General features: G+C 42.1%; 1 protein-coding gene and 1 non-coding gene across 10 annotated transcripts; one reads left to right on the top strand and one right to left on the bottom strand.

Annotated features, from left to right (window-relative positions):
* Positions 1 to 48: 48 nt before the first annotated feature.
* Positions 49 to 18,872, bottom strand: gata5 (GATA binding protein 5). 9 transcript variants are annotated; one of them, XM_072515072.1, is made up of 8 exons: positions 18,755 to 18,872; positions 15,707 to 16,415; positions 10,796 to 10,962; positions 9,641 to 9,838; positions 9,090 to 9,215; positions 6,603 to 6,690; positions 2,435 to 2,559; positions 49 to 1,830 (listed from the first exon to the last, which is right to left on the bottom strand). In XM_072515072.1, the coding sequence occupies exons 2-8, from the start codon at positions 16,212 to 16,214 to the stop codon at positions 1,666 to 1,668; spliced, it is 1,377 nt and encodes a 458-aa protein (XP_072371173.1). In that variant the 5' UTR covers positions 16,215 to 16,415; positions 18,755 to 18,872; the 3' UTR covers positions 49 to 1,665. The 9 variants fall into 9 exon arrangements, with proteins under 9 accessions (XP_072371173.1, XP_072371178.1, XP_072371172.1 ...); XM_072515077.1 differs by lacking the exon at positions 18,755 to 18,872 and adding an exon at positions 17,247 to 17,472 and having other exon boundaries at positions 2,435 to 2,553; XM_072515071.1 differs by lacking the exon at positions 18,755 to 18,872 and adding an exon at positions 17,247 to 17,470.
* Positions 7,476 to 7,548, top strand: trnak-cuu (transfer RNA lysine (anticodon CUU)). The gene has a single exon. It is a non-coding gene; the product is annotated as a tRNA-Lys (tRNA).
* Positions 18,873 to 27,817: the final 8,945 nt, after the last annotated feature.

The following is a 27,817-nucleotide window of genomic DNA, read 5'->3' as shown; positions in this document are numbered from 1 at the left end:
AAACATGTAAATGCAAAAATAATTGTTCAAAATATAACACTCTCTGGATTTCAGTAAATTATCTGTATTTATTGTCAGCCTTACAAGGATGAAACATTTGACAGCAAAAGTACTGAAAGTAATCATTTCCTTGTCCATATCAATCATAAACTAATTAGACTTTTGAAATGTGCACAATACTCTACTTAGATAAAATGTATAAAAATGTGTGATACAGTCAGTAAATTGAAGATCAATAACAGAATTCATATTGTGATGTTCAAATCACTTTATCAGTTAATGCATTTTCTAAAACTAATCATCTCTTTTTAGTTCTTTGCAGTTACAGTTTATCATATGATTGAATTGTGGGAGCAATTAGGCACCATATTTTGCATAATTAAAAAAATACATTTGCCATATCATTCATCACCTGTAACCCAAGAGAACACATATACTATGCCATCATGTCATTTTAAGTTGATAGAGTTCTTTCCACAGTTCAATATTTCTAGCAAATTGCTGGGGAATCAATTCCACCAGTTACAAAAACTGATTCTGTAATATTCACCATTCATTTAATGGCAACTTTGGTTTCAACGATTTTCAATTGGCTAATAAATACTCAGAATAAACTATTAGGCATGAAGGAAGAATCACATTAAGTTATTTTTAATGCAAATGATCAATAATGGAGAATAACTCTCTTAATTTCTTTTGAGGTATCTTGTGTACAAATCGAGATATTGTCTACCGTTTACAGAGGAAGTTCTCCATTGCACCTCAACGTAAAGGTTTGTGAATCAACAGTAAACACCTGGTCATCTAGTTTGCTTTAAAGTTTAGCTCTTAGAGAATAATTGCTAAAGATTGCGTCAAAGTTACATTTTTATTCACAACATTTTTTACATCAGCGTCTCAAAGGTAATGACAGCTCGTGTATTATTTTGGATATGCAAAACATTAGCATTGTTAAAATAGCCTTTCCACAGTGTAATATACATGCCATATGCTGTTCGATCCTTTCTTCCTCTTAACCATCTATGTATATTCCTGTGTAGTGATTGGAAGCCTTGATTTTTTTAATATATATTTATAGATTATAGATGAATTGATTCATCTGTTTTTAAAAAGGCAAGAAAGTTTAACAGTTCTATAACAAAAAAAAGAACAGACTACTTTCTTAGTACAGAATAACATTAAAATACTCAAAAGCATAAGTGAAATATTTGTCCATCAAAGGGGCCAATATTTCAACATAACATACAATAATTTCTGTTCACACTTTCCCTTTAAATTATTAAGTTATTCAGCCTTACAAGATCAGTCATTACTGCTGACCTAATGAAATTAATTGCACTCACAAGTAGTTCACAAGAAGTCACTTTGAAAGAATGGTTTTGATTTCATTCACGTTTGAGATGAACAGCATATGTTTCACTTGATCGCTTGTTGCCAGGGAAGTTGAAATTTACTGATTCACAAATAAAGCTTGTACCCAGATCCAGAATCAAAGAGTTTTTGCTGGGCTGCTTGGACAACTGGGTTTTTGTGGCCTTTCACCAATTAGAAATATTCAATACAAATATGTGGGTTCAAGTTATTTCTTTCAACTCCTTTGGGTATCTGGGTAGTCCACTCAATGATAAAGTAGAAAGGTTGGACCAAACATTGTAAGACCATACTTTATGCCAGTGCCAGGGCACACCAAGAGTCTTGTCTGAGTGGAACATTAACTCCAGTATGTGGGATTGCCGTGGTTGAGGTATAAGAATAATCTTCAGGTAGGTATTTCAACTGTGAAGGGCCACGGTTCAAGTCTTCTCGGCTTATCATAGCTGTGGGTGGAGCCTACAGAAATAAGAATCGTTACAAGTGGTTCCAGTAGTGATACATGAAATAATTTACAATTTGTACACTTATCCCTTTCCAACTAGGTTGTGTCCTTTGCATTTTGAAATGCGAGTGCCGCTTGTTATACATCTATAAAAGCGGGTGGCACGGTAGGGCAGTGATTCGCACTGCTGCCTCGCAACGCTGAGGGCCCGGGTTCAGTCCTTGCCCCGGGGTCACTGTCCGTGTGGAATTTGCACATTCTCCTTGTATCTGAGTGGGTCTCACACCCATAACATGAAGTTGTGCAGGGTAGATGGATTGGCCATGCTAAATCGGCCCTTAATTGGGAAAAAAAATTGGGTATTCTAAAAAAAAATGTTTTCAAACTATAAAAAAGTGTTATTCTGTAATCGTCTTTTCATATTTGTTTTTCTCATTTGCAGTAAATCCGTAAATGAAATAAAATTCAATTATGATATTAAGTTTTTTCCAATTATGTATAAAGAATCAGTGATTGCTTATTTTACTCCAACTTCTAAATTATCAATGTACCTTGATGTCTCTATATCCTTAGGTTACATGTTTGATAACATTTAATACAAAAGCCTTGTTACTTTACCTGAGAAACAGACACCACTGTTTGACCTGCATATGGAGATGAGGCCAGATCAGATTCAGTTTTGATAGTTGATGCATTTTCAGAGTTCGACATAGAAGTTGGAGAGTTGGTTCCTGAAGCTGTACCTTGAAGAAAACAGAATTTGGTAATAATTAGGAAAAGTCACCACAGTCCCATATGACTATAAGTCATCACACGTCAGGCAAGGTTGAGAAGGTAGGGCCTTCATGAATAACCTCAGCCAGTACAGGAATTGAACCCACGCTGCTGGCCTATGCTCTGCATCACAAACCAACTGAGCCAAATCAGCTTAGTAGCTGTATGATCTATATTAGAGATAATTAAGTCTTACTTTATTATTGAGATATTGGCCTGAACATTTAGGATGACAGGTCTCGATCCCAACAGGGTACCCCAATGGGGATTCCAACAGGCCCACTGTCATTTTATGCTCTAACGAGCATTGATTAACAGAAGGCGAGACTTCTGTTCTCACTTGGGCGAAAGTCTTGCCTTAAGAGAGCTGCTGGATAAACTGATTGGCTGGCAGCTCTCTAGCCCCTCCAAGCACAGCTCTGCAGTGGCCACAAGAGGTACTGCAGCGACATCCCTGGGACTAAGTGCAGGAAGCCAGAGTGATGGGATCTGGCAGGGCTCCTGGAGAGAGGAGGGTGTCGTGAAGTGGTAATTTGAGGTCCAGTGGGATAGGCCGAGTGGAGGGGTGGAGGTCTGGAGATACCTGGGCCTTGAGCTGAGGGTACCCCCAGTCAGGAGGCGGCTTTTGATGGAGCTGCCACCCACGCCACCCCTCATCTTATGTGGTCATCTTTCTGTTTCTCCCCGGATCTGTCATTCGCCTGTCAGTCTAAAAATTCAGTCTGGGCGGGAAAAGACCCTTAAGTGGCCATCAGGTGGCCACATAAACACCTTAATTGGGGCAAAGGTGGGCTTGGCCAAGCTGCACTCTCCACCCTCCCTGGTATGTTTTGAAGTGGGGAGGCATGTAAAATACTGGCCATTATTTCAATTCATGTAGAAAGAGCTGCAGCAGCTTCAATAGAAATTTATTGGGTGATTAAATTGGTCAATGCCTGTAATCCAAAATGGCCTGATTGTGAATTGGCAGTCTGTTTTACGCTGTGTCCAAGTTTCCTATCCACTGTGGAAAAGCTGTTTTTGTCCAGTGAGCTATTTTTGAAGTGTACACATGCAATCAGTTTTGCATACAGCAAGAAACGATAAACAGCAAATGTGATGAATGATTAACATGGTGGCAACTGAAGCAGGAATCTTGGGCAGGACACCAACAGAATCCCACGTCCTTATTCAAATAGTGCCCAGGAAGAGCGTAACTTCAACAATTCTGGGCTCCAATTGGTAATTGCTCTGAAGTCTTTGCATGGATTATGTGCTCAAGTAGGGCTTAAATGCACAACTGGCTGGTTCTTCTTTAAAAATATTAATTTAGAGTACCCAATTCTTATTTTCCAATTAAGGGGCAATTTAGTGTGGCCAATTCACCTACCCTGCACATCTTTCTGGGTTGTGGGGGTGAGACCCACGCAGGCATGGGGAGAATGTGCAAACTCCACATGGACAGTGACCCGGGGCCGGGATCGAACCCGGGTCCTCAGCACTGAGAGGCAGCAGTGCTAGCCACTGTGCCACCATGCCGCCCCTAACTGGCTGATTCAAGGTGCAAACTTGCAGGCAATTAAATCAATCTGGCAATGCAACAATTGTTCAGTAGAAATATATAACATTTACTTGTTCAGCTAAAAGAGTTAACAGTAAAACGTTCCCTGAAGCAGTAACATGACAATCTTGGCACTATCATAATGTTAGTGAGATTTCCAAACTCATTGGACATAGTGATTAGCTGCCACAGTATTAAACAATCTTGTCACCTCAAGCAAGAAAAACATTTTACTCATGTTCACCAGCAGGGCGAGAGATTCACCTGCCTAAACATATCCATCTGTTCAAAATTTATTTGAGGTAATGTGCAACAATATAACTACGGAGGGGTTTTTATGAAGTCTACACAATCGAACAACATGACATGACTTAATTAGGCAGGATGCAAAATCTCGATTTCCCGATGGCAAGTTGAGATGCAGAGATAAAAATGATGTGTTTGCAATGTCTTGACCCTCACACAGGCCTGTAGCATGTTCATGTCTGCAATATATATTTGCATGCAATACTCATGCTATAACCCTACCGGAGGCTCAGGGATCTGCAATCTGAGTCCCTGTAGCCTCATCTGAGTATGATTTACCCAGATGGGTGAGGCAGGGCTTACCAGCCCCCTGCCCCCCCCCCTTTCCTAGGACTGCTGGGCCGTAAATACCCTGGCCGAGTGTGGGCTGGGCATGGGAGACCCTTCGGGGAGTAGGAGGTGAAAATTGTAAGGAGAATAAATTGAAACATTTCCACTCATCGCTTCTGAGTGGTCGGTTGCTGGAGACTTTACAACTCATTTGCAAGAAACTGTTTTTAATAAAGTCCCACCTTCGGGGTAAAGCCAATGATGCACCAGAATCTCATGGCATCCGATTCCTGTTTTTTGAGAGATGGCCTGCAGCAGTTGGCTTTGTGCAGTTGTACATAAGGTCAGTGGTGTTCATTGGGTTTTTTTAAGAGTACCCAATTATTTTTTTCCAATTAAGGGGCAATTTAGCATGGCCAATCCACTAACCAGCACACCTTTGGGTTGTGGGGGTGAAACCCACACAGATACGAGGAGAATGTGCAAGCTCCACACAGACAGTGACCCAGGGCCGGGATTCGAACCCGGGTCCTCAGCGGCGTAATCCCAGTGCTAACCACTGCGCCACGTGCTGTTGAGCTCTACGGTGCAAGGAAGGGAGCAGGTGAATGGCAGCTTGCATGGAGGCTGTGGTGAGGGGGATGTGGAGTGGGGTCAGAGACATTGAAGAGTAAAAGAAGTTGGGGGGGAGGGGCGGGAATAGAGGAGTGATGTGGTAAGGGTCTGACATCCTGGGTGTGTTGCAGGGTAGTGGGAACAGTCAGCCAACGTAAGAAAATTAGGGGCCTAAAGGCGGTGTCAGAACTGTGTGTCTACCTTTGGGTGTTGGGTGGCAAAGTCCTTACAGGGCAATGAGCTCACCTACAACATTTCAATTATCCCTGCAGAGAGAGATCTCGGACAGTGTCGCTTACAACACATAGAAGGGAGGGTCAGCTGAGTCTGCAAGTTCAGCCATGTCCCACAGAGTGGCGAGTACAACACTGGACACTAACATGAACATTTACTAAAGAGTGAACCAAAAAAACACAACATTTTTTCTTCCTCAGCAAAGGCAATATCTCTAGCTCCTTTGTAACCATCAATGAGTGCCACCCATGATAGGTGTCAGTGCATTTGGCTCCCTGACTAAAGCTAATCTCAACAAATACGGATGATGCACACATAAAACAAATAAAACCAATGTAATGTGAAATATTTACAAGTGAAATTTAACTTTGAAAAACACACGTGCTACCTTTGTGCCTGCAAGTCTTAGGTTAATGGCAATAGGGTTGGGCAGTAAAGTTGTGGCAATGATGTGGAGCCTTCCAATTGACCAGGTGGTTCTTTTATAGGCCACCTGTACCTGCTGCATCATCGGCTGGTGGTGGCTTTCACCAATGAGAAGCTTCCCCTGCTGCTAAGTCAATGTGTTTCCCATGCACACTGCTTATTCTAAATTTGAATTGTAAACGCGTGGGAAAGGGTTCCATCAATGGCAACCCGTGAGGTGGGCACCCGAGTGACGCAGCCGGTGAACAGCAAGTAATGCCATTGACATCGGCAGGACAGATCCCTCTGCTACCAGAAAATACACCGCAGGGGGTGAGGTTTGGGGGGGGGGGGGGATGAAAAATCCCACCCATTATGGTACTGTTTTATTCTATCAGGAGAGAACCATGCAAAGTTATAGTGGCACAGTGCATGGTACACCAACATTAGACACTTGCCATTGCAAAGACACAATTGTCTGGCTACAATCCCTTATGTGTCTCAAGAAGGCTGGATACCTTCCCAATACACAGATCCTACTGTCCAGCACCACTGGCCTGCTATGGGACATTGCACCTCTCTCCTGGTGATAGATGTGATGAGATAACACAGAGAAGTTACTAAAAGTAGAAACATGAGTACCTGAGGAACCTTTGGATTTGGTAACATTCTTGGGTTTCCTTTTTCTTGTCTGGATGCTTTCTTTCTTCATGGCCAGTGGGCGTGGTACCTGCAGGATACGAACACTGTAACTCCCAACTCCATATAAAACATATTGTAGGATATTGCTATGCAAACTGCACCAAGTACAACATTGAAACAAGATTAAAACCAAACTTGTGGTTATCCTTGAGTTTCAGTGGAGTACACTCACTCCTGGATCATTGGCTTTTGCGATCTGAAGATGCCAGAATTTTTATGCATATTAATGCCACTGTCAACACAGATGAGTGACAATATAGTATAGAACTGGTAACTTTAATTGCCTTTAAAATCAACAAGTATGAAATTTAAAATATATGTTCACTCACATTTGAGGCATATTGCAGTGCTGAAATGTCGGATTCTGGATATAAACATCTATGGCTAATGGATACATTTACTGCTCAGTTCTTCCAGCTATAACTAAATCTTACATCCATTCAAGTGCATCAAAGTGCAGCAACTGCCAAGGCACTCCTTGCATCATGTCCACCTAAAATATAAATGGTCTTTTCTACGGTTACTACATTCTCGCCTCTTCCAGGGCAGCACGATGGCACAGTGGTTAGCAATGCTGCCTCATGGTGCCGAGGTCCCAGATTCGATCCTGGCTCTGGGTCACTATCCGTGTGGAGTCTCCCTGTGTTTGCGTGGGTTTCGCCCCCACAACTCAAAGATGTGCAGACTAGGTGGATTGACCATGCTAAATTGCCCCTTAATTGGAAAAATGAATTGGGTACTCTGAATTTTAAAAAAAAATTCTTGCCTCTTCCATCTGATCTCATTACTTCTTAATATTCATGTTGAACATCAGCCTGGCTAGCTCAGTTGGTAGAGCTTGGGACTCTTAATCCCAGGGTCGTGGGTTCAAGACCCACGTTGGGTGCGTCCATATTGTTATCTGAGAATGTTGAGCTGAACGAAATATTCATGTTGAACTCCATGGTTGGAATTAGTTTTTCCTGCCTGCAGCACACTCCTGCACTCGGTTTTCCCAGCGACATTGGGTGGCTTCAATGGGAAATCCCATTGACAAGCGGCAGGAACATAGAATCACACAGCCAGTGAACAGCATGCTGACGAGAAATATGCAACTGAGGGACCAGAAAATCCAACCCCACATGTAACACCCATGTACCACCACTCTGCCTTTAAATCGAACCTGTCTGGATCCCTTTATATTATCATATGTTGCTTCATCATTGTATTCAGTTTGGTGTCATCCACAAATTCAAATACTCTGTGTCACTTATTGTAATTCTATGACATTTAATGGAAATTAGAAATCACGCTGGACTTCATGTCAACTGTTTTCTATTCTGACACCCATTATTGTCCACCTTTCGGCCACAGGTCAACCCAACCAAATATTTTAGCATTAATGCCATCGAATCAGTCTGCAATGTGAGCCAGTGAACATAGTAACTTCCTGGAATATGTTTGTATCTCTTTTCAGTGATTTAAATCTAGATTTATGAAACATGCTAATTCATGGGGTGGCACGGTCACGCAGTGATTAGCACTGCTGCCTCACAGCGCTGAGGACTTGGGTTTGATCCCAGCTCTGGGTCACTGTCCGTGTGGAGTTTGCATATTCTCCCCATGTCTGCGTGGGTCAACCCAAGGATGTGCAGGTTTGGTGGATTGGTCATGCTAAATTGCCCCTTAATTGGAAATAATAATTGGGTACTCTAAATTTTTTTTTAAATTAAACATGTTCTACCAAATTTCAATGAAATTGAATTTATGAAAACCTGCCAAGTAGGGTTGAAAACCATTGATTCATCGAAAAATATAACCATTTTGTAAATATGTCACTGCTACAGGTATACATCGATACACATTGAAATGATTTTCCAATCTCTCTTTGACTTGTCACCGCTAACATTTCAATAAAACCTACATCTTTACTTATGACTACAGGGCATAGTTGAGCCAAATAAAAGGCATATTTAAGGGGATGCTAGATAAACATATGAGCGAGAAGGGAATAGAGAATTATGCTGACAGAGGTAAAGAAGGAAGGATGGGATGAGGCTGGAGTGGGGTATAAATGTCAGTATGGACTCGTTGAGTCAAATAGCCTCTCCCTGTGCAGTATATTCAATGTAATACTATTGGGAGGGAAAATTTCAATACTGGAATGAAACTGCACCGGATGTAGCTCGCAAAATTGTAATTACATGTAAGCGGAATTAATCTGATAAATGCGTCTCACAATCTTATTTCTCACCTGCGATTGAGTGAAGAGGAGAAAATGGTTTGACAGACATCACTACTTCTAATTAACAAGCGTTAACTATTTGAATTTAAAATAATGGCTAGGGGTAATGAAGAGCCTTGAGCAGAGGTGGTTACACAGAATAGAGTTCACAGCATCAGGTCTATTAAGTAATAAGTATAATTCCAAAAGTAAAGAACTATTACCCCATGAAGTTTCATATAGAGTCCACATGCATTGCAAACTGGCTCCCCTTCAGCATTCCTTCTCCAAAGGGTTGTAGTAGAGGTGTTACAATTAGTGCAGCACAGACCAGCACGTCTGGATGATGACTGTGAAACAAGATATTTGAAGAAGCCATCAATAATATCACAAAAAGCCAGCTGTATTTATTATTTATTATGATCTACACATTTATTATATTTTTTCACGGCACACCATTGCTGCAATGTACAGAACAAATGGTAATTATTTTTTATGGAGGCACAAAGACTGTAATTTAACATTTCATAGCGGTGATCTGTCCCCTACTGTCAGTACCATTTTGTGTTACTACGTGCATGACAGTACAATATATATACTATGCGCATGACAGTATATGTTACACACACAGATATATACATATCTAATGATTTTGTCATAAAGAAAGTATTTCACTCTATTTTCCTCATCGCGTCACTGTCTTTTATTCCACTTTGAGAAAGAAACCTCCCAATTTGTAGGATTGTTAAATTTGAACTTGCATGGTATAAATTACCATGCGGCACGGTAGCACAGTGGTTAGCACTGTTGCCTCACAGCTCCAGGGTCCCAGGTTCGATTCCCGGCTTGGGTCACTGTCTGTGCGGAGTCTGCACGTTCTCTCCATGTCTGCTTGGGTTTCCTCCGGGTGCTCCGGTTTCCTCCCACAGTCCAAAGATGTGCAGGCTAGGTGGACTGGCCATGCTAAATTGCCCTTAGTGTCCAAACAAAAAAAAAGGTTAGGTGGGGTTACTGGGTTACGGGGATATGGTGTAGGTGTGGGCTTATGTAGGGTGCTCTTTACAAGGGCCGGATGCAGACTTGATGGGCCGAATGGCCTCCTTCTGCACTGTAAATTCTATGTAAAATTATTTGAGTCGGATACAAGCTAAAATAAGTTGTGCAAGAGAAATGACCCTTATCCCAACTGCGTGTGTTGTTTTCGCACTGAGATAAAAGATCAAGGTTTCCCTTTTGCTTATTGAAAGGCACAAGGCTAAAATAATTTATATCGTCAAGGCCTAAGTAGTTTATTCAGAATGGGGAATGGGCCTCTGAAGGGCGCCTCTTCACAACTCTGACCTTGTCAAGGAAGTTGTTGACCCCCAACATTGTGATGTAGTGTTGCTATTTAAAACATAAAAATTATGAGTTTGTTTTGCAGCCCATTCTCTTTGGGCTGAGGATTGAAGGCAGAAAGTTGAATATATTCTTTGGAGTATACAACATTTAATCCAGGAGAAATAAATAAGGCTGTCCTGCCTTTGGTTGCCAGGCGATGGAACATTCAGTCACCATCCCAACCCAATCATCAGCTGTCAATTTATTGTCAGATTCTCATCCAAAATCAATGAAGGCCTGATTTACAATCCAGACCACCAGGAAATAAAGCATCCCAGTGAAAAGGGAGGGGAAAAGTCACACGCCTTTAAACGGAAAGATGATCCGTTGAAATCATGAGGAGAATACAAACCGGGACAAGACACTTTCAGTGTTGCTCAAATTTTCCTTATATGGATGGAGAAAGGGGCGATTTGGAAAAGGCCGCCCTGAGTTGCTACAACCTCGCAAAACGGCGTTTTAAAAAAAAAAGAGGGATAAAGGGAGCAGCGCTTTGGGTGAGGTGCTGCGCTGTTATCTCGCTGAGCCAACGCTCCACCAGGTTGCTTACCAATCTCCTTTGTGGTTTAATGAGCGGTCGGTTCATCCCGTTCATTTTATGATACAGTCCGCACGCGTTGCACAGATAATGGCCCGTCCCATCCCGTCTCCAGAGTGGAGTAGACATGGATCCACAATTGACACACTCCCGGCCCTCGGGGAAATCTTCCAACATCTCTATTTTTAAAAAAAAGGGTGGGGGAGAAGACGAAAGGCAAAATCAGTAACATCTGGTTTGCATAATACAGAGATTTGTGACTGTCGGGAAAAATGCATCCTGTTAAAAAGGGTTCTAAAAAAAAGTTTTAGCTCTAATAAATTATCTAATTTATTACCTTGCTTGGCCATGGACTATGTTATCTTACATTCACTTCACAGTTGAAACAGCGGAGAACCATTCCCCAAACATTGAAAGGAAAACCATTTTCATGTTCATGGGACCCCCTAACTTCAGTTATCGGTTATTGCTAAGTCTCCCCCGCACACAAAAGTACAAACCCTCGGTCCCCACTGTGCACAATGGTATTTCAGTCCCACTAACGATTGTTAATTTTTTTTTTACAAAATAAGATTGGCTCTCGAATGTGACGCCTCTGGTCAGAACAAACGTTGCACATTTCCTGAATTACATCTTTATCTCTGGCTACGTTTGGCTTTATATTTATAATCTTCTGGATTGTCATTCGCCAATAGTTGTGTCTGGGGTCATTTGCAGGGGGGGTGGGGGGAAGGCGATTAGAAATAAAATATCTTCTTACATCTAAAGGGATATGCGTTAAATTCGAGATGGTTGTGTGGGAGGGTTCATGTTTTCAATCGATGGACACTCTTATGAGGAAGAGTCACTCTTTGGGGGGCTGTAGCGGGGGGTGTCAGTCATTGGCAAGTTGTGAGTGTTCTATGATTTCAATCTTATTTCTTCATTCTAAAGGGAGTTGGGAGTTATCACTCGACAACGCCATCTTCCAGATATTTTTGTACGGTCCAACAATAAAATGGATTGGTGCAAGAAATGCACCTTTCTAGAATAAAAAGAGCAACGAGGCAGTCTGGACATTTTTCGAAAATGTTTATTAGGCAGAGCAAAGACAAGTTTTGCTTTTACTGCCTTGTCTGTGAAAAATAAAGACGAGCGTTTGGCACAAACAACCGTAGACAGCAGTCTGCAAATTCCCTTCCCAAATACAGCAAGGACGATAATCATCTCTGAAATTCAGTATTTTGTTTCCCGAATAGATACTCAAACCTCCTTGCAAATGTTTTAAATGATACTTGGGGCAAAAGTAACAGTGTGCAATTCACTGTGACCAAGATATCTATCTAATGTCAGCACTGTAAATATTTGTGTATCTGACGTGGTTGAAACATTTCTGTCTGACAAACTTCATGATTATTTTGGTTGCGTGGAACAATCATGAGAATGTTCTTGCCACGAAAGAAGAAATGGCACCCAAACGTGCCATTGTTTCCCCTGAACTGTAAAGTTACTTTTTATTTTTAGTGTAAGGCACAAATAATTTCTAAGGAGGAGGAGAAAAACGTTTTCCTTGTAGGTATTTCTCTGGAGTAGGGCTGGTGATAGAAATCCTAATGCTTTGCCAAACTGTCCCGTTTTTCATCAAAGTGTTTTTGGATGTTGACTGGTGGCGACTAGGAGACTGGTTCACAAGACTGATGGAATGCTCATTTGTGTTACAGAATGCTCTGTGATCCACTGCTCGATTTATCAATCACACCTATTCCACACGGGTGACAAATGACAGCCTGTGGACGGAAAGCAGGTCAACATTCTGGATTTATTCCCGCAGATGTCAAAACGTGCAGTAAACAAGGCCCCTATGTGAGGGCGATTTAAAGAAAAGTTGTGCTTTTTTCACTCTCGGTTGCCAAAACTCTTTGTAACAAAAAAAGAGCGAGAACGGCTTGTGGATCAAATCAAACGACGTAGTTAGAATAACCCGCCCACCACCCCCATCTAACAGGGCTGCTTCAGCAGGAAGCAAAGATGGCATCAATTTGATTGCAAAAATGATTGCACAGAAATTAAGGGTTAATTGTGGTTTATATATGTGTGTGTGTGAATAATATAAGCACAAATTAAAAAGTGATATTTCTCATGCGGGCAGGAAATGCTGGCTGCAAGTGTTGAGATCGGAATTAGTATTGAACGAATAGCTCGGGGTTTTCTATGAAGTATCAGAGCATGATTATGAGAGGAATCTTCAGAAGTCTGAACCCAGATCGAGAAGAATTTGACAGTATAATTGGTACACGTAAATTATGTTTTGAACCTGCTGATGATGCGGATATTCATATTCATGTTAATATGCTGAGGTCAAAAAAGATCTGAATCACTGCACTAAATGCAAAATATTGATAGAGAAAGCGTATCACAGTGCCCGTTTATCGTTGAATTGAGTTAATGTCGAATAACCTAATATATTAATTAAATATAGATGCATTTTTCCATAGACTGGCAAAATTACAACGACACACTCGGGGCAAACTCTTCCATTAATTCTAATCTATGACGCTTCAAAGCTGACGCTGGGTATTAGCGAGTAATGAAGTGTGTTTGATACTTGGAATGGATGATCAAATTTCACTGTCTCTCTCTCTTTATCTGTAGTAAATAAGGGGTTGTATCTCTAGATTGTTTTGGAGATGAGGGCCAGAGCACTTCTCGACTTTTGAAGGAGTCTGCCCTGAGCTAATGTGATCCAGTAAAGTGCTTAATAGGCTCACAAACCATAAACTTCGAATGTTACTTTAAACATCTTCAAACCTTGTTTAGGGGTAGAAAATGGCTCACAAGAGTCCAGCTTCAGCGAATCGCCATTGTTCAATGTTATTGGCCAGTGACATAAATTACAGCCTTAAATGTTCTAAACTGAATATTTGTTGAGGTTGAGTGAAACAGGTATGGAACCAACCAGTCAAATCGATGTTTATTAGTCCAGCACTGCTCTACATTCTTTTCTGGAACGCTGGATAAAAAAGGGCATTATTATTTTTAATATGCTCATGACAGGGACTCCTCCGGACTTCAATGATAACCTACATTCCTTTCCAGGCGCCGAATATAAAAATATATGCTTTAAATCCTCCCGTTATAAACACAGCTCCGGAAAGATAATCGACACATGTCGTCCCTAAATATTAACCCGACTTCAGGGTAGATGCTGTAAGTTTATTTCAATATCAATCACAGGTATTAAGTGTAACTGGGTGGAATAGAATATGTGTTTCCCCACTAAGCTACAGTGTTTTTAATGCTGAATCTAGGAATAAAATTGGCTTGGCTTTTTCGTATCGTCCTCGCAATCTCTTGATTAATTCATACATTACTAGCTCTAAACAAATTATCGACTAAGAATAAAGCAGAAAGATCTAAAATGGGCTTTTATTTTACTGCTACAAAGTTAAACTGGAGCTCGGTTGTCCCCCCTGGGGAATACTCGAGTGCTAGAAGCGTAAATATATACCTTTCCCTCTGGGAAGAAGCAGAACACGCTGGGATACACAGTAAACCGTGCGAAGCAACACTGCACCCAAGAGAGAGAAAAATTAGCTGTAGAAAGGATTCAAAGATGCTATATATTTCAGATAGATCACAGTGAGATCTATTGAAACTGAAAGTACCAATGAGACCAGCGACGGTGAAAATTATTCCCTGTCCTGTCGTAAAATCCAATCCAATTGAATGTCTGGTTAACTAAATCTCATTTTATCAAAAAGTAACATTCTCTTTCAAGTATTGGCTGGTCAGAGATTTACAGTTATCTGGAAGGGTTGTCCTAGTCAATACTCATGAGATTAATATTAATATGGTAAATTGATTCATGTGGTCGTTTGCAGATGACATTGGAGACACCTTTCCTGAGTTGTCCAAATGGTACAACTATATTTCAGCAAAATGATTCCGGAAATTATGTTATCAATACAGAAGATTAATACAGAATAAGCTTGATTTTGTTTCTTCCTGTCTTATCTATTTTAGCAGACCGTAATAAACCTTGATAAATACAGGTTTTAGGGTAGGCATTATTAGTTCCAATGTGTATCTTTATGTTTTGCTGACGAAACAAATTAGGTAGACACAGATTTATAGAATGTGGGACATTCTTTTCAAGCCTTCATGAACTGATTGTCTGAACTGAAGTTATTAGTTGAAAGTAGTTGCACTATTGCCCAATAAGACCTCAGTGGGCAAGAATTTGGGATGAATGATGCGAGTGGAAGCGATTGCTCCCCGGCATCAAGCGACTGGGTCGGCCCAGAGCAGGTGAAAAGGTGGCCCATTTTTGGCAGTCCAGGGGTATGATAAATCAATTGCTGAATGTAATTTCAAGCTATTAACGTACAGCGATGCCCCTGAGGTCACGCAGGCTGCTGCAGCTCTACACCGCTCTCTGTATTTATCATCATCATCAGAGCCTTTGACTGAAACACGAATTATTTTTTTTAAACAAATTTAGAGTACCAAATTCATTCTTTCCAATTAAGGGGCAATTTAGCGTGGCCAATCCACCTAGCCTGCACATCTTTGGGTTGTGGGGGCGAAACCCACGCAAACACGGGGAGAATGTGCAAACTCTACACGGACCGTGACCCAGAGCCCGGATCGAAACCCGGGAACGAGCTAACCCACTGCGCCACCGTGCTGCCCTGAAACACGAATTCTGATCACACCTTTGCTGTCCGCGAGCTTCAGCTGAAGTGGCCAAACCAAGTCATAACCTGGTTTCGGAAAGTGCACACAGTTCCCCAACAGTGAATTCACATTCGGGGGTTTAGAAGCTAATTTGCTAATTCGGTCCAGTATTGATGTCCTAGCGTTAGGCAGCTTTTGGACCGGACTGGGCTAATTTCACACTTTTCCCATTTTTGGTGCATCTGAAAATAGAAGTTAGTTACCTACCCAGACTGGACCTCCTCCCAGACATAGAGACTTGTCTGGCCTGTAGACTGTGAATCATGCTGCTCTCGAAGGGCCCGGGTGGCCAGGTTGAAGTCATGTCTGGGCCGACATAGGTAGGATAGGGACTGGAGTAGGATCCATTCACCGAGCGGACTAGGGCATTGCCGTATTGTTCCCTGCCACCGGCGCTGATGACTAAGGGGCTGGTGTAGGCCGCATCCCTCCCGGCACCGTGGCTCATGGGGGGGCTGTGAGAATAGGAGAAGGTGGTCGATGGATGAGGGCTGCTGGGGTTGAATCCGGAGCTGTCGCTACCTGGTTGCGGCCAGCCTGTGTGGTTGCTCAGGTGATGACTCTGATGAGCCGATTCACAGTTTTGGAGATAGGGTATGCTGGGCAGCATGGAGGGCACTCGCGTTGTGGGCACGTACACAGGTGAGGCCGTTGACGAATGCATGAAATTACCGGAAGCTTCATGGGGATAGGTCGGGGCCAGACTCTGGTACATTTTCGTATCGATGTAACGCCCTGACGGCTCGAGAAACGAAGGGAAGGCAGAAAGGGATGGAGTTCGGAATATACTCAAATTTTCTTCAAGTCGGTATCAGTTCATCGCTGGCCTCATGAACAAAGGGATTCAATCAAAGTGTTGGCAACGGAAGAGAACCTTTGATTCGCGCCTATCCGCCTTCCTAGTTAAGAAGTTCACCTGAAATAGACAATGGATCAATTAACAAATCACCCAGCAGAAATTCCCCAACGCGATCCTCATATTCACTCGGATGCATTTCAGGAAGAAAGTTCAGGTCAACTGTATAAACGTTAATGCAGCCATCTCACTTCATTGCAAGCGTTGGAATATTCTTGGGATTTCAAAACAAAATGTTGAATCCAAAGACATCGGCGTGGAAACTGACTTGGGGGGGAGGGGAGGGGGTGGAGGCTACAGATCGAATACGAACCTGTCTGAAGTGGACAATCGTTTGGCCGGACACCCTCGTGTAATTTCATACCAAATTAAGTTACCTGATTCCCAGCATTTTAAGACAATACAAGTTTCCTTTCCTGTTTTGATCAAAATGAAGTTGTGGACAGGGGCTGCGATTCCCATTATCTCAGTGACAGTCTACACGGTGTTCCTCGGGATAAAGTGAAGGCAAGGGAACCTCTTTAAATTCCCGGTACTGAGCTGTCCCATCTGAAAGCGGGCGCGGCAGAAAACGTGAAGGAGCCGGTTTTTTGTGTGTATGTTTGGGCCGGGGCCCCAGGAAGGCAGCACAGAGATTGCCTGTACCTTTAACTGGAGGCGCCCAATAAAACTCTGGAAGCAGGCGTTTAGTTTCTACTATCAGTGATCACACAAATCAAAAAACAGCATCGATAACTGCGCTGCTCCAAAGTAATAGCGTTTTAGTTAAGGCTTTACATGTATCCTCTATCTGTGAGATAAGGTAACCTGCCAGATAAGGACTGGGGGGTGAAGAAAAACTGCAGCCGGCGGATTCATTGGCTTGCGAAGCACTGTGGACGAAATACTTACAAAATCGAATCCAGCCGCCAGAGGAGAAGATGCAATTCGTCTTGTTTTGTTGTTGTTGTAACAAGTTTCCAGAAGGATTGTACAGGGGAGGTTGTTGCCCGGCTGTACGGTGTGAAAGACGGCGCAGGGACTATTGTTCCAGATGGTTCTGACACGGACTGACCCGTCTCCTATCTTGATCGGTGACTTGTTCCAGAAAGCTGCCTGTGTTTTTCTCCGCTTTAACTCTGCCAATTCCCCCAGCTAATTGTAGCTCAGAGATCACGTGAGACGGGCCCTCCCTCCCCCTCCCCCCCCTCCTCCACTATATTTACATAGCAGGACATTGTATTCTTAAAGAGACAGGGGCGCCTGTTAGCCTTCATAATCCCATTGCAGCGAAGTTAACAATGTGAAAGCAGGTTACCCCGATTAATTCACGCCCCCCTCCCCCGCACCCCCTCCCCGGAAACCTTTTAAAATATATAATGTTCTGAAAAGCACAGAACAAAAATCTTAAAAACCAACGGCCAAGCTGTAAAACATAGCATGGCTAGGACTGGTTCCTGAAATGAGATGGTCAATCCCTTAAATTTGCTCTCGGCTATGATACAGATCACAGCACGGCCCGTGGAAATAATGGGAGGGGGACACAAAGTCGAACACATCAGGACCACGGCAGTCTTCAAAGGTCATTAATTGCATAAAAGCAAACGGCGATAGATTTAAGATTAATAGAGGCAGCGAATGTGGGTTAAAATGCGAATTGTTGCTAATTCAAAATCTGCTTTTGGAAGATCGGTTTTAATAATTTAACACCTTTGTACTTATGGACGGTTGTGAACTATTGCATTTTCTCCAGGTAGCCAATACATTTCAGTTGAGGATGTCCTTCTAGCAGAACATGACAGACTGGACAGTCCATCTGCAACTCACTGGCAGCGCCTGAAATTGCCACGAATGGGCTTGCTTTTTAACACTCCTCAAATTGAAATCTCCGGCCTGTCTAATGGGGATTTGATTCTTGGTTGGTGAATTAAATCATAAATGCAGTGAAGAGTGAAATCGCGCACTTCAGGAGCCAGCGGCCTAGTCAAGCAGTCCCTGTAAATACTAATTGCAGAATAGTCACATTTAACAGAGGTTTGGAGTTCTAATTTTCAATTCTGATCTACAGAGAGCTTGTTTTAAAGGTTCTGCCACTTATTTAGAGCTTTCTGAATTGTTGAGTTCACTCCCATTTGTTTGAAATGAGTTCTCGTTCATTTTGTATCGTGTGATCGCATTTAAAAATAGCGTGCATAGTTTCCAATGCAAAATTTGTGCATATGCATCCAAAGAGGTACCACAATTGTTTGTGACTTATGATAAAAGTCATATCGGGAATATATGAATCTGACATTTGTAATATTCCAATATTTAGGTTTTAAAAACACTGCGGGAGTCTGCAATAAAATGTGATCGCCATTGGCATATTAAACATTTCCACTAGCTTGCAAGTTACTAACTCTTGGTTCCATGTACCTTACCTTAGATGGAGAGAGGAAAAACGATTTCTCGCGCAGTTAGGAAGATTGCTTCGGGATAATTTCTCCGACGTAAGAAACGGAACAAATGTCTGAATGAACACGAGCACTTTAAAATCAGCAGATGCTTCTTTAGAACATTGTGTTTCTCGAACGCCAAGAACGGTTTGAAATCTTTGCCCTAAATTCGGCAAAAATAAAAGAAGGATGTTCACTTATGCCACTGGCAATAATGTTAATAAAAGTATTGTAAAATTAGACCAGAAAGTAAAGATTGTTACTTCATAATTGTTCCTTTATGTTTAATTCATCCTAAATTGGGATCATTTTATCTAACCAATCTGACAATTTCCCTGTTTTTTTCATTTCGGTTGTGACCAATGTGCTTAATATCTACTATATAAATATAATCTGTATGTGTGTGTTTGTACCTGTGTGTGTGTTTGTATATGTGTGTCTGTACCTGTTTTATTTGTCCCTGTGTGTATGTATGTCTGTACACGTGTGTGTTTGTATGTGTTTGTACTTGTATATGTTTGTATATGTGTCTGTACCCCTGTGTTTGTACCTGTGTGTGTATGTGTGTTTCTACCCTTGTGTGTATGTTTGTTTGTGTTTATATGTGTGCATGTTTGTGTTTTTGTGTATTCGTAATATTCCTCACGTAGATCGGCTTCAAGCAGGGACAGGTGAAGCAAAATTAAAATAACTGTGCTGCCCTTAGGTCACGCTGACCCGTTGCTATTTTTCTTCCTTCATTCTCCCCGACCCGGGAAATCGCTTGAATTGAATCCCATTTAACTCAGTAGCAAGTGCTCGGTGCGTTTTGTAACGTAATAAGTAATATATATATATTACTAGCTCATTGCAGGTAAACAGGATAATCTGTAAGTTAATTAATGAGCAGCATCCCATCGATCGAAAAGGAGCATAACAAAATGTTTAATAGATGCACGTGAAAACGTTGAGATGCACCGACCAAGCGCCATTCGCTGTGTTGCTGAGCGCTGCCCAGCGAGAACTGCACATTTCAGAGTCTGCTAGAATCAGCACAGGAACAATACAATGTAACGCACAAATCATACTTTGCCCCATCTCCTTTGATTCCAAGTGCTCTTTCTTGGAGTATATCCCTCTAAAAGCACCCTCCCCCCCCCCCCCCCCCCCCATCCCCCACCACCACCCCCCACACACACACACACACAACCATCAGCAATTTCAAGAGGAATCGAAGACGGTCCTTTCTTTACATTTAACACTTTTCCCATTTACAACGTTTCCATTGTAGGTAAATGCACCCCAGGCAACACAACGTACGTGTAGTGTGACTTTACTTCACCCAAAGCTTGCCTTTCTTGGTCAGGCCCCGACAACAGCAGAATTTTTGAGGCACGTCTTGAAATATCACCTCCTTCAATTTCAGGTTCGTTTCGGGGCATGTGATGGTGTGGGGTAATCGACCCCGGTCTTAATTTGTTTTTAAATTTTGTTTGAAATCAAGTGGCCGTGCTCAAACCAAAGAATCACATACTGATCTAGTCAAAAAGTTACAACGCGACTAAACCCAATGCTTTTTACTGCTGCTCCGCGGGAATCAGGAGCAGTTTGATTAATGAATTGGAATATCACGGCAGAATTGTTCAGATGTAATTGTCTCGGTGATGAGGAGTAAATGAATGCATTGTAGTGTGATTGGTGGCGGTGTTTATTCGTCCCTTGGTTAATAATAACTGGCTCCTGACAGCCGACGTAAATTCAATTATATCGAAACAGTAAACAGTGAAATCCCACTAAACTGGATTATTTTAATATCACTTAGATCACTTCAATGATTGCATTAGCCGTGTCTGCTCCATTTCAGGGCAACAGTGTCTTGTGGGGGTTTGCTGCCTTGTGACCTAAGGGGGAAGTCTTGCAAGGAGGGGCAATCACGTGAAAAGAGAGTGTCAATTATACTGTTTGTCCTCGACTGATAATGTAAATAACTTCTTAATTAAAGGAGACAGAGAAATAGTGTGTGTAACAGAAAGAGGAATACAGGGACATCGCCGTGTCAGAGTTCCTCGTTGTATCAAGAAACGCGGTGCATTTATTTTCAATGGGATAACCTCGAAATGTATTCCCAATGTCCATGTATAACAGCACATTAGGAATATTTTCTACGTTCCGAAATAAAGTCATCTAAAGTGCTGCAACCCGCAAGGCCAGGGACCAGCTGTTGGAAAGTGGGATTAAAATGAGCGGCTAGTTTCTCTTCCCTCCGCCCCCCCCATTGTTTTGGGGGACGGCGCAGATATGACGGGCTGAATGGCCTCTTTCTGCACCCGTCACTTCTCTATGGTTCTAAAAACATAAATTGTCATTGGGCACGGAATCAACACCATCGTATCAGGAATCGTGGAGACAATCAGACAACAAAATGACAAAAATACAATTATATTACTTTTAATATACTCAACGCACGACGCCCATTCAAAGATGTGATACCGTTTATTTTAACTACCAGGTTGTTTGAATTGTACATTGTGCGGTTATCTTTATATCATAACTGCGAAGAACAGGTTTTAACCAATTTAACCATCTGAAGTGAAATGGTCACATTTAGTCTTGGCTGTTTCTTGGCGAGCCCCTTTGACATACGAATGCAACATTCGTTCCCTCAAGTTGATGCCTACCCAGACGGGAGCAACAGCAGTGAAAATATAACTTAGCTTTTCTGATAACTCATTTAATCATTGTATTCCTCTGCGTCTCACTGCTGACTTCAATGACTTGACTTTCTCAATCGTCTAGAATTGTGCACACATGTTTAATTATGTCTAAAGTTCTTGAAATATAAATGGCAGCTTATTTGCTGTAGTGTGGTAGATGATATACTTCAAATTATTGCATGTTTTAAACAGAAAACTTTAATTTTTAATGCTTTGACAAGATGTCAGTGAATTATTATTGAAATCAACTTATCGTTGTCCTAACAAAACGGTTGCAAATAACTGATACATCTATTAGATCTGGTCAATGTGGCTAGATGCCCACTTTTAAATAAAACCAAAACTGTGAAAGTGTAAATACTTAATAAGAATAATATGAACCATATGGCGAGTGTCTGTTTAACAGTAACTTTTTAATGTTTTTTGTCGCTGAAACAGAAAAAAGTTTGCATGAACTTACTGTTCAAAGGAGCAGAAAGTGTACACTTTCCATTTTGGAATGATAATGCGGTAATGCTCTGTACTTGCTAATATTCTACTGTTCTTCCCTCCACGGTGATTCAATGACGACGCAAAGCTCACTCAGCTCTCCCGCTGTATGGATACGTTGTCGGCCGAAGGGCCGCTCCCTGATTCGGGTACTAATCTCTATCAGTGAAACTGTTTTCTTTTGCATTGGTCTTTCTCTCCACCAGCCCACCCCCCCCCCCCCCCCCCGCACACACACACACACACACTATATAAACACGTTATAGATTACTACTTGAGGTCTTGCCCCAAGGTGTTTGTACGTCGAATCAATCCGAGTGGGTCTCTGACTGTTCAGATTTCTGTGCAGGAATTCACACTACTAGCAGTTACACGGCCTCCACTCCAACTGCTAAGGTTTATTTTGATATATATATCTAATTTAGATATAACATATATATTACTTTCTGCATGGGGTCAAATTCTTCTCACATTAAACCGAAGTATCTGCGTGCGTTTTCATTCTGCATGTTGGGTATCCGTGTACAGACTCATTCTCTATTCTGGCAATGGGGTCATTCAATAGCGGCGTCCTTATGCGGTGTCTTACATTCGGTGTCTGTGAGGGATCTCTTTGCCTATTGGAATTTGCACAGTGTCCTTCTTTGTTTCTGTTGATGTCAGTACAAATCCTATTCTCAGTAATAGGGTGGAGGTGGATCCTCTGCTAGGATACGGGTTCTATCCGTAAGAGGTGCCACAGATAACATAGCAAAGAGGACTGGTTGCTGGGATGGTCTGTCCACTCTTATGACTAAGCCTCAGCTTTCTAACTGCATCCATATCTCTATAGTGTATCTTCTATTGGTGCACACATGGGGGTGTCATCCTTTGCACCAGTGTATACATTGAATATCAACTTCTGCATTTGGGGGTCTGTCTTTATGGATTTTGTTAAAAATCCGTTCATGGTGCTGTTGGCTGGGCCAGGATTTTTTTGCCCATCCCTAATTGTCTTTGTGCCCAATGGCTTGCTAGGCCATTTCAGAGAACAGTTAGGAGTCAACCTGTGGGTCTTCACTCAGAGCCAGGTAATGATGGCTTTCCTCAAAGGACATTAGTGAGCCGGGTGGGTTTTTACACCGATTGAGGTTAGTTGTCATGGTCACCATTATTGGGACTAGCTTTCAATTCCAGATTTTGTTTTTTTAAATTAAAATTAATTTTAAATTCTGTCAGCTGATGCAGTGAAATTTGAACCCGAGCATTAGTATGGGCCTGTGGATTACTTATCCAGTCACATAACCACAATACCACCATCTCTCTCTCTATCTTTGTTATAGTGCAAATGCATTCTGACTGTCACTAGTGCCTGTAAGGGGTCTATTTCTCTCATTGTGTATTGGTGTCTGTATGGATCTTTATAGGGATCCGCTCCCTTTTCTGGTGCCTGTGTGGGTGTTCCCTTGGCATTTCTCTGCAATGGTGTCTGCCATCTATCTGTCTGTATGATGTATGGGACGGCTATGGTGTCTAGTTTGCTTTATTGGTGTCTTACTGCTCTGCTGTCACAATGGAAGTCTCATTCTTTTGATTGGTGCCTTCACATGGTACTGTTTCTTTTTTTACATATCATCTTTATTGTCACAAATAGGCTTATATTAACACTGCAATGAAGTTACTGTGAAAAGCCCCTAGTTGCCACATTCCAGCGCCTGTTCGGGTACACAAAGTGAGAAGTCAGAATGTCCAAATTACCTAATAGCATGTCTTTCGGGACTTATGGGAGGAAACTCGAAGGAAACCCATGCAGACATGGGGAGGAAGTGCAGACTTCCCCCAGATGGTGACCCAAACTGGGAATCGAACCTGGGACCCTGGCGCTGTGAAGTCATGGTGCTAACCCATGCTGCCCTTTCTGATGTGAGGGTTAGGGTTTCGCCCTATAGACGTCTGTATGAGGGTCATAATTTCTACTGCATGGACTCAGGCTTAAATGGGTTCTGTTTTTTGGGTGTTATTCTTTATTGGTGTCTTTATGGAGACTGCACCAGTCTCTATAATGTCTAATTTCTGCCTCAATAGGGTTTATTTGGTGTCTGCATGAGCTATCCTTCTGCATTTGTATAGTATCTTGTTGTGGTTGGATTTTCATCTAATTTTGGGGTGAAAATCAGTTCCTTAGAAGACTGAGCTTCCTTCAAATCCAATTGGGTAGTGGGACTTGGGGGATGGGGGTGGGGTTTGCCAACTGTTGGCTGAAAATCTGAAGTCAATTTAATCGGGAAAACAGCGTTTTCTCTAATCTTCACAACTGTCTTTCAGCTGTATGCAATTGGATCCTCCCAGGCTGCAACTGGTGATCTCCATCGAATTAATCAGATGAAATATTACCAGCTTTTCAAGATCATGAATGCATATTCAAAATGGCTGCACAATTGCTATACTTCCCAATAGAACCAAAGAGACAGATCATATAGACCTGCAAGGTTTCGCAGCTGTAGGGTGCAATTGACAGAAAGTATTCAAACGCTATTTAGCAACTCTTTTATGCACAGAAATTAATGTAAATTCTAATAATGTGATACAGTATCAATCACCTTATTCTGTGTGAGTGCCCAATACTCAGGAAGTTATTATGAGTTCATCTTATGATGAATTATCATACTTGTCAGCATGACTTTGAGCCATGCATGAGAATGGATTTTTCACAACCAGGGAAAATTATGCCGCTAAGTCTTCCGATTAAGACAGCAGATATAATGAAGCCCAGGCTCGGACAAGATACATCATTGAACAGACTGTAACCATTTATAAGTTTCATTTTAGGTGCTTGGATAAACCTAGTGAAGTTATCAGTTAAAACTGAACCAATAACGTCTCAATCATTGTAACCATCGCATTCCACACACTATCAAAGTGAAGTGCTGCTCTGGAAGCTGACGAAGATAATGCTGTAGATAAGAGTGTGGAGCACCTCCTCCATCTTATGAAATGGGTGTACTGAACTGGGAGAAGGTAGATCAGGAATGCCAACAATCAGAGAAACTTCTGGGTTTTATCTTTAAGTCATCTTTATCTACAGGAATAGTGCCAGAAGACTGGAGGATAGCAAATGTTGTCCCCTTGTTTAAGAAGGGGAGTAGAGAGAACCCAGGTAACTATAGACCAGTGAGCCTTACTTCTGTTGTGGGCAAAATCTTGGAAAGGTTTATAAGAGATAGGATGTATAATCATCTGGAAAGGAATAATTTGATTAGCGATAGTCAACACGGTTTTGTGAAGGGTAGGTCGTGCCTCACAAACATTATTGAGTTCTTTGAGAAGGTGACCAAACGGGTGGATGAGGGTAAAGTAGTTGATGTGGTGTATATGGATTTCAGTAAAACGTTTGATAAGGTTCCCCCCGGTAGGCTACTGCAGAAAATGCGGAGGCATGGGATTTAGGGTGATTTAGTAGTTTGGATCAGAAATTGGCTAGCTGGAGGAAGACAAAGGGTGGTGGTTGATGGGAAATGTTCAGACTGGAGTCCAGTCACTAGTGGTGTAACACAAGGTTCTGTTTTAGGGCCACGGCTGTTTGTCCTTTTTATAAATGATCTGGAGGAGGGCGTAGAAGGATGGGTGAGTAAATTTGCAGATGACACTAAAGTCGGTGGAGTTGTGGACAGTGCGGAATGATGTTATAAGTTACAGAGGGACATAGATAATCTGCAGCGGTGGGCTGAGAGGTGGCAAATGGAGTTTAATGCAGAAAAGTGTGAGGTGATTCATTTTGGAAGGAATAACAGGAAGACAGAGTACTGGGCTAATGGTAAGGTTCTTGGCAGTGTGGATGAGCAGAGAGATCTCGGTGTCAATGTACATAGATCCCTGAAAGTTGCCACCCAGGTTGAGAGGGTTGTTAAGAAGGCGTACGGTGTGTTAGATTTCATTGGTAGAGGGATTGAGTTTCGGAGCCATGAGGTCATGTTGCAGCTGAACAAAACTCTGGTGCGGCCGCATTTGGAGTATTCCGTGCAATTCTGATCGCCGCATTATAGGAAGGATGTGGAAGCATTGGAAAGGGTGCAGAGGAGATTTACCAGAATGTTGCCTGGTATGGAGGGAAGATCATATGAGGAAAGGCTGAGGGACTTAAGGCTGTTTTCGTTAGAGAGAAGGTTAAGAGGTGACTTAATTGAGATATACAAGATGATCAAAGGATTGGATAGGGTGGACAGTGAGAGCCTTTTTACTCGGATGGTGATGTCTAGCACGAGGGGACATAGCTTTAAATTGAGGGGAGATAGATATAAGACAGATGTCAGAGGTAGGTTCTTTACTCAGAGAGTAGTAAGGGCGTGGAATACCCTGCCTGCAACAGTAGTGGACTCGCCAACACTAAGGGCATTCAAATGGTCATTGGATAGACATATGGATGATAAGGGAATAGTGTAGATGGGCTTTAGAGTGGTTTCACAGGTCGGCGCAACATCGAGGGCCAAAGGGCCTGTACTGCGCTGTAATGTTCTATGTTCTGATGCATTACTTTCATTAATAAAGGTTGACACAGTAAATTAAATCATTTCGTATCTATCCATTTAAAAAGAAAATTTAGAGTACCCTATTCTTTTTTTTCCAACTAAGGGAGCAATTTAGCGTGCCAAATTCACCTACCCTGCACACCTTTTTGGGTTGTGGGATGAGACTCACGCAGACACCGGGAGAATGTGCAAACTCCACACAGACAGTGAATGCACACATGCCTTACCTGAGGAAGGAGCTGCTCTCCGAAAAGCATCAATGGAGTGAAACTGAAAGTTGCCACATTGGACATGAACAAGATATTCTTCCTGCTGCCTTGGTGATGCAGACTGTCACTCTCTCCAGGTTTTCATGGTCATGAGAGATTTCCTGCAATGTGTTTCCTTGGTTTCATGCTAAGGCAAAGTGAAATCTTGAATAAACACATACATTACATAATGATGAACATTTCCCAGCTTTTACTAACCTTGTTGCTACCTCTCATGTTCAGCCTGGCCATTATGTACAGCCTCTGCTGACCCTGCCAGATTTACAATAAAAACTCAAGGTTTTTCATAACATGCTTCTCCCCTGGCTATAGGCCAGCAATTCCATTGGAGGGAAGGATAGCAATGCTTAAAACATGTAAGTGGCATAGACACCTCCCCATATGAGCATGTGCATCCATGATGATGAGGTGGAGGTGCATTGCCACTTTAAATGAAGTGTTCTTGAAGATTTGCAGAAGCACTGTGTCATGCACGGTGTGCTGTCAGAGTGATTTTGAGCAAAGATGGTGCTTCAGATGGTTTTTGGAGGATTCCTTTTGCATAAGTGTGTTTCCCTGGCATCCTGTTGTTGACAAGAGTAGAGGGGTGTGAAGGCTGTATGAGTGGGAGATGTGAATTGGAACAAATGTTTTGACCTCCCTTGGTTACTCTTCAGAGGTCACTGAAGCTCTTCCTGAACTATATAGATCTTGTAGTGGTGGAGAATACATTGACAGATTCTGCTACCGCACTCCATACAGCTTAAACAACTGTGTTTTGTTTCTTCATTTGTTCATGGAGTGCAGGCATCACTGGCAAAGCCAATGTTTATTGTCCATTCCTAATTATCCTTGAGCCGCATTCTGGAACCACTGTAATCCATAGGAAGGGAGTTACAGGTTTTTGACCCACAGATGGTGAAGAAACAGCAATATAGTTTTACGTCAGGTTGGAGGGGAACTTGCGCTGGATGGTATTTCCATATGTCTTCTGCCCTTGTCCTTCCAGGTGGTAGTGGTTGTGTTTTTGAAGGTACTGTTGAAGAAATCTTGATGAACTGCTGCATTGAATTTTACAGACACTGTGCTTTGCGGTGGAGGTTACGGATATTT

This window comes from Scyliorhinus torazame, chromosome 8 (genome assembly GCF_047496885.1).
Source record: "Scyliorhinus torazame isolate Kashiwa2021f chromosome 8, sScyTor2.1, whole genome shotgun sequence".
Classification (NCBI taxonomy): Eukaryota; Metazoa; Chordata; class Chondrichthyes; order Carcharhiniformes; family Scyliorhinidae; genus Scyliorhinus; species Scyliorhinus torazame.
This window is presented reverse-complemented; position numbering and strand designations above follow the sequence as displayed.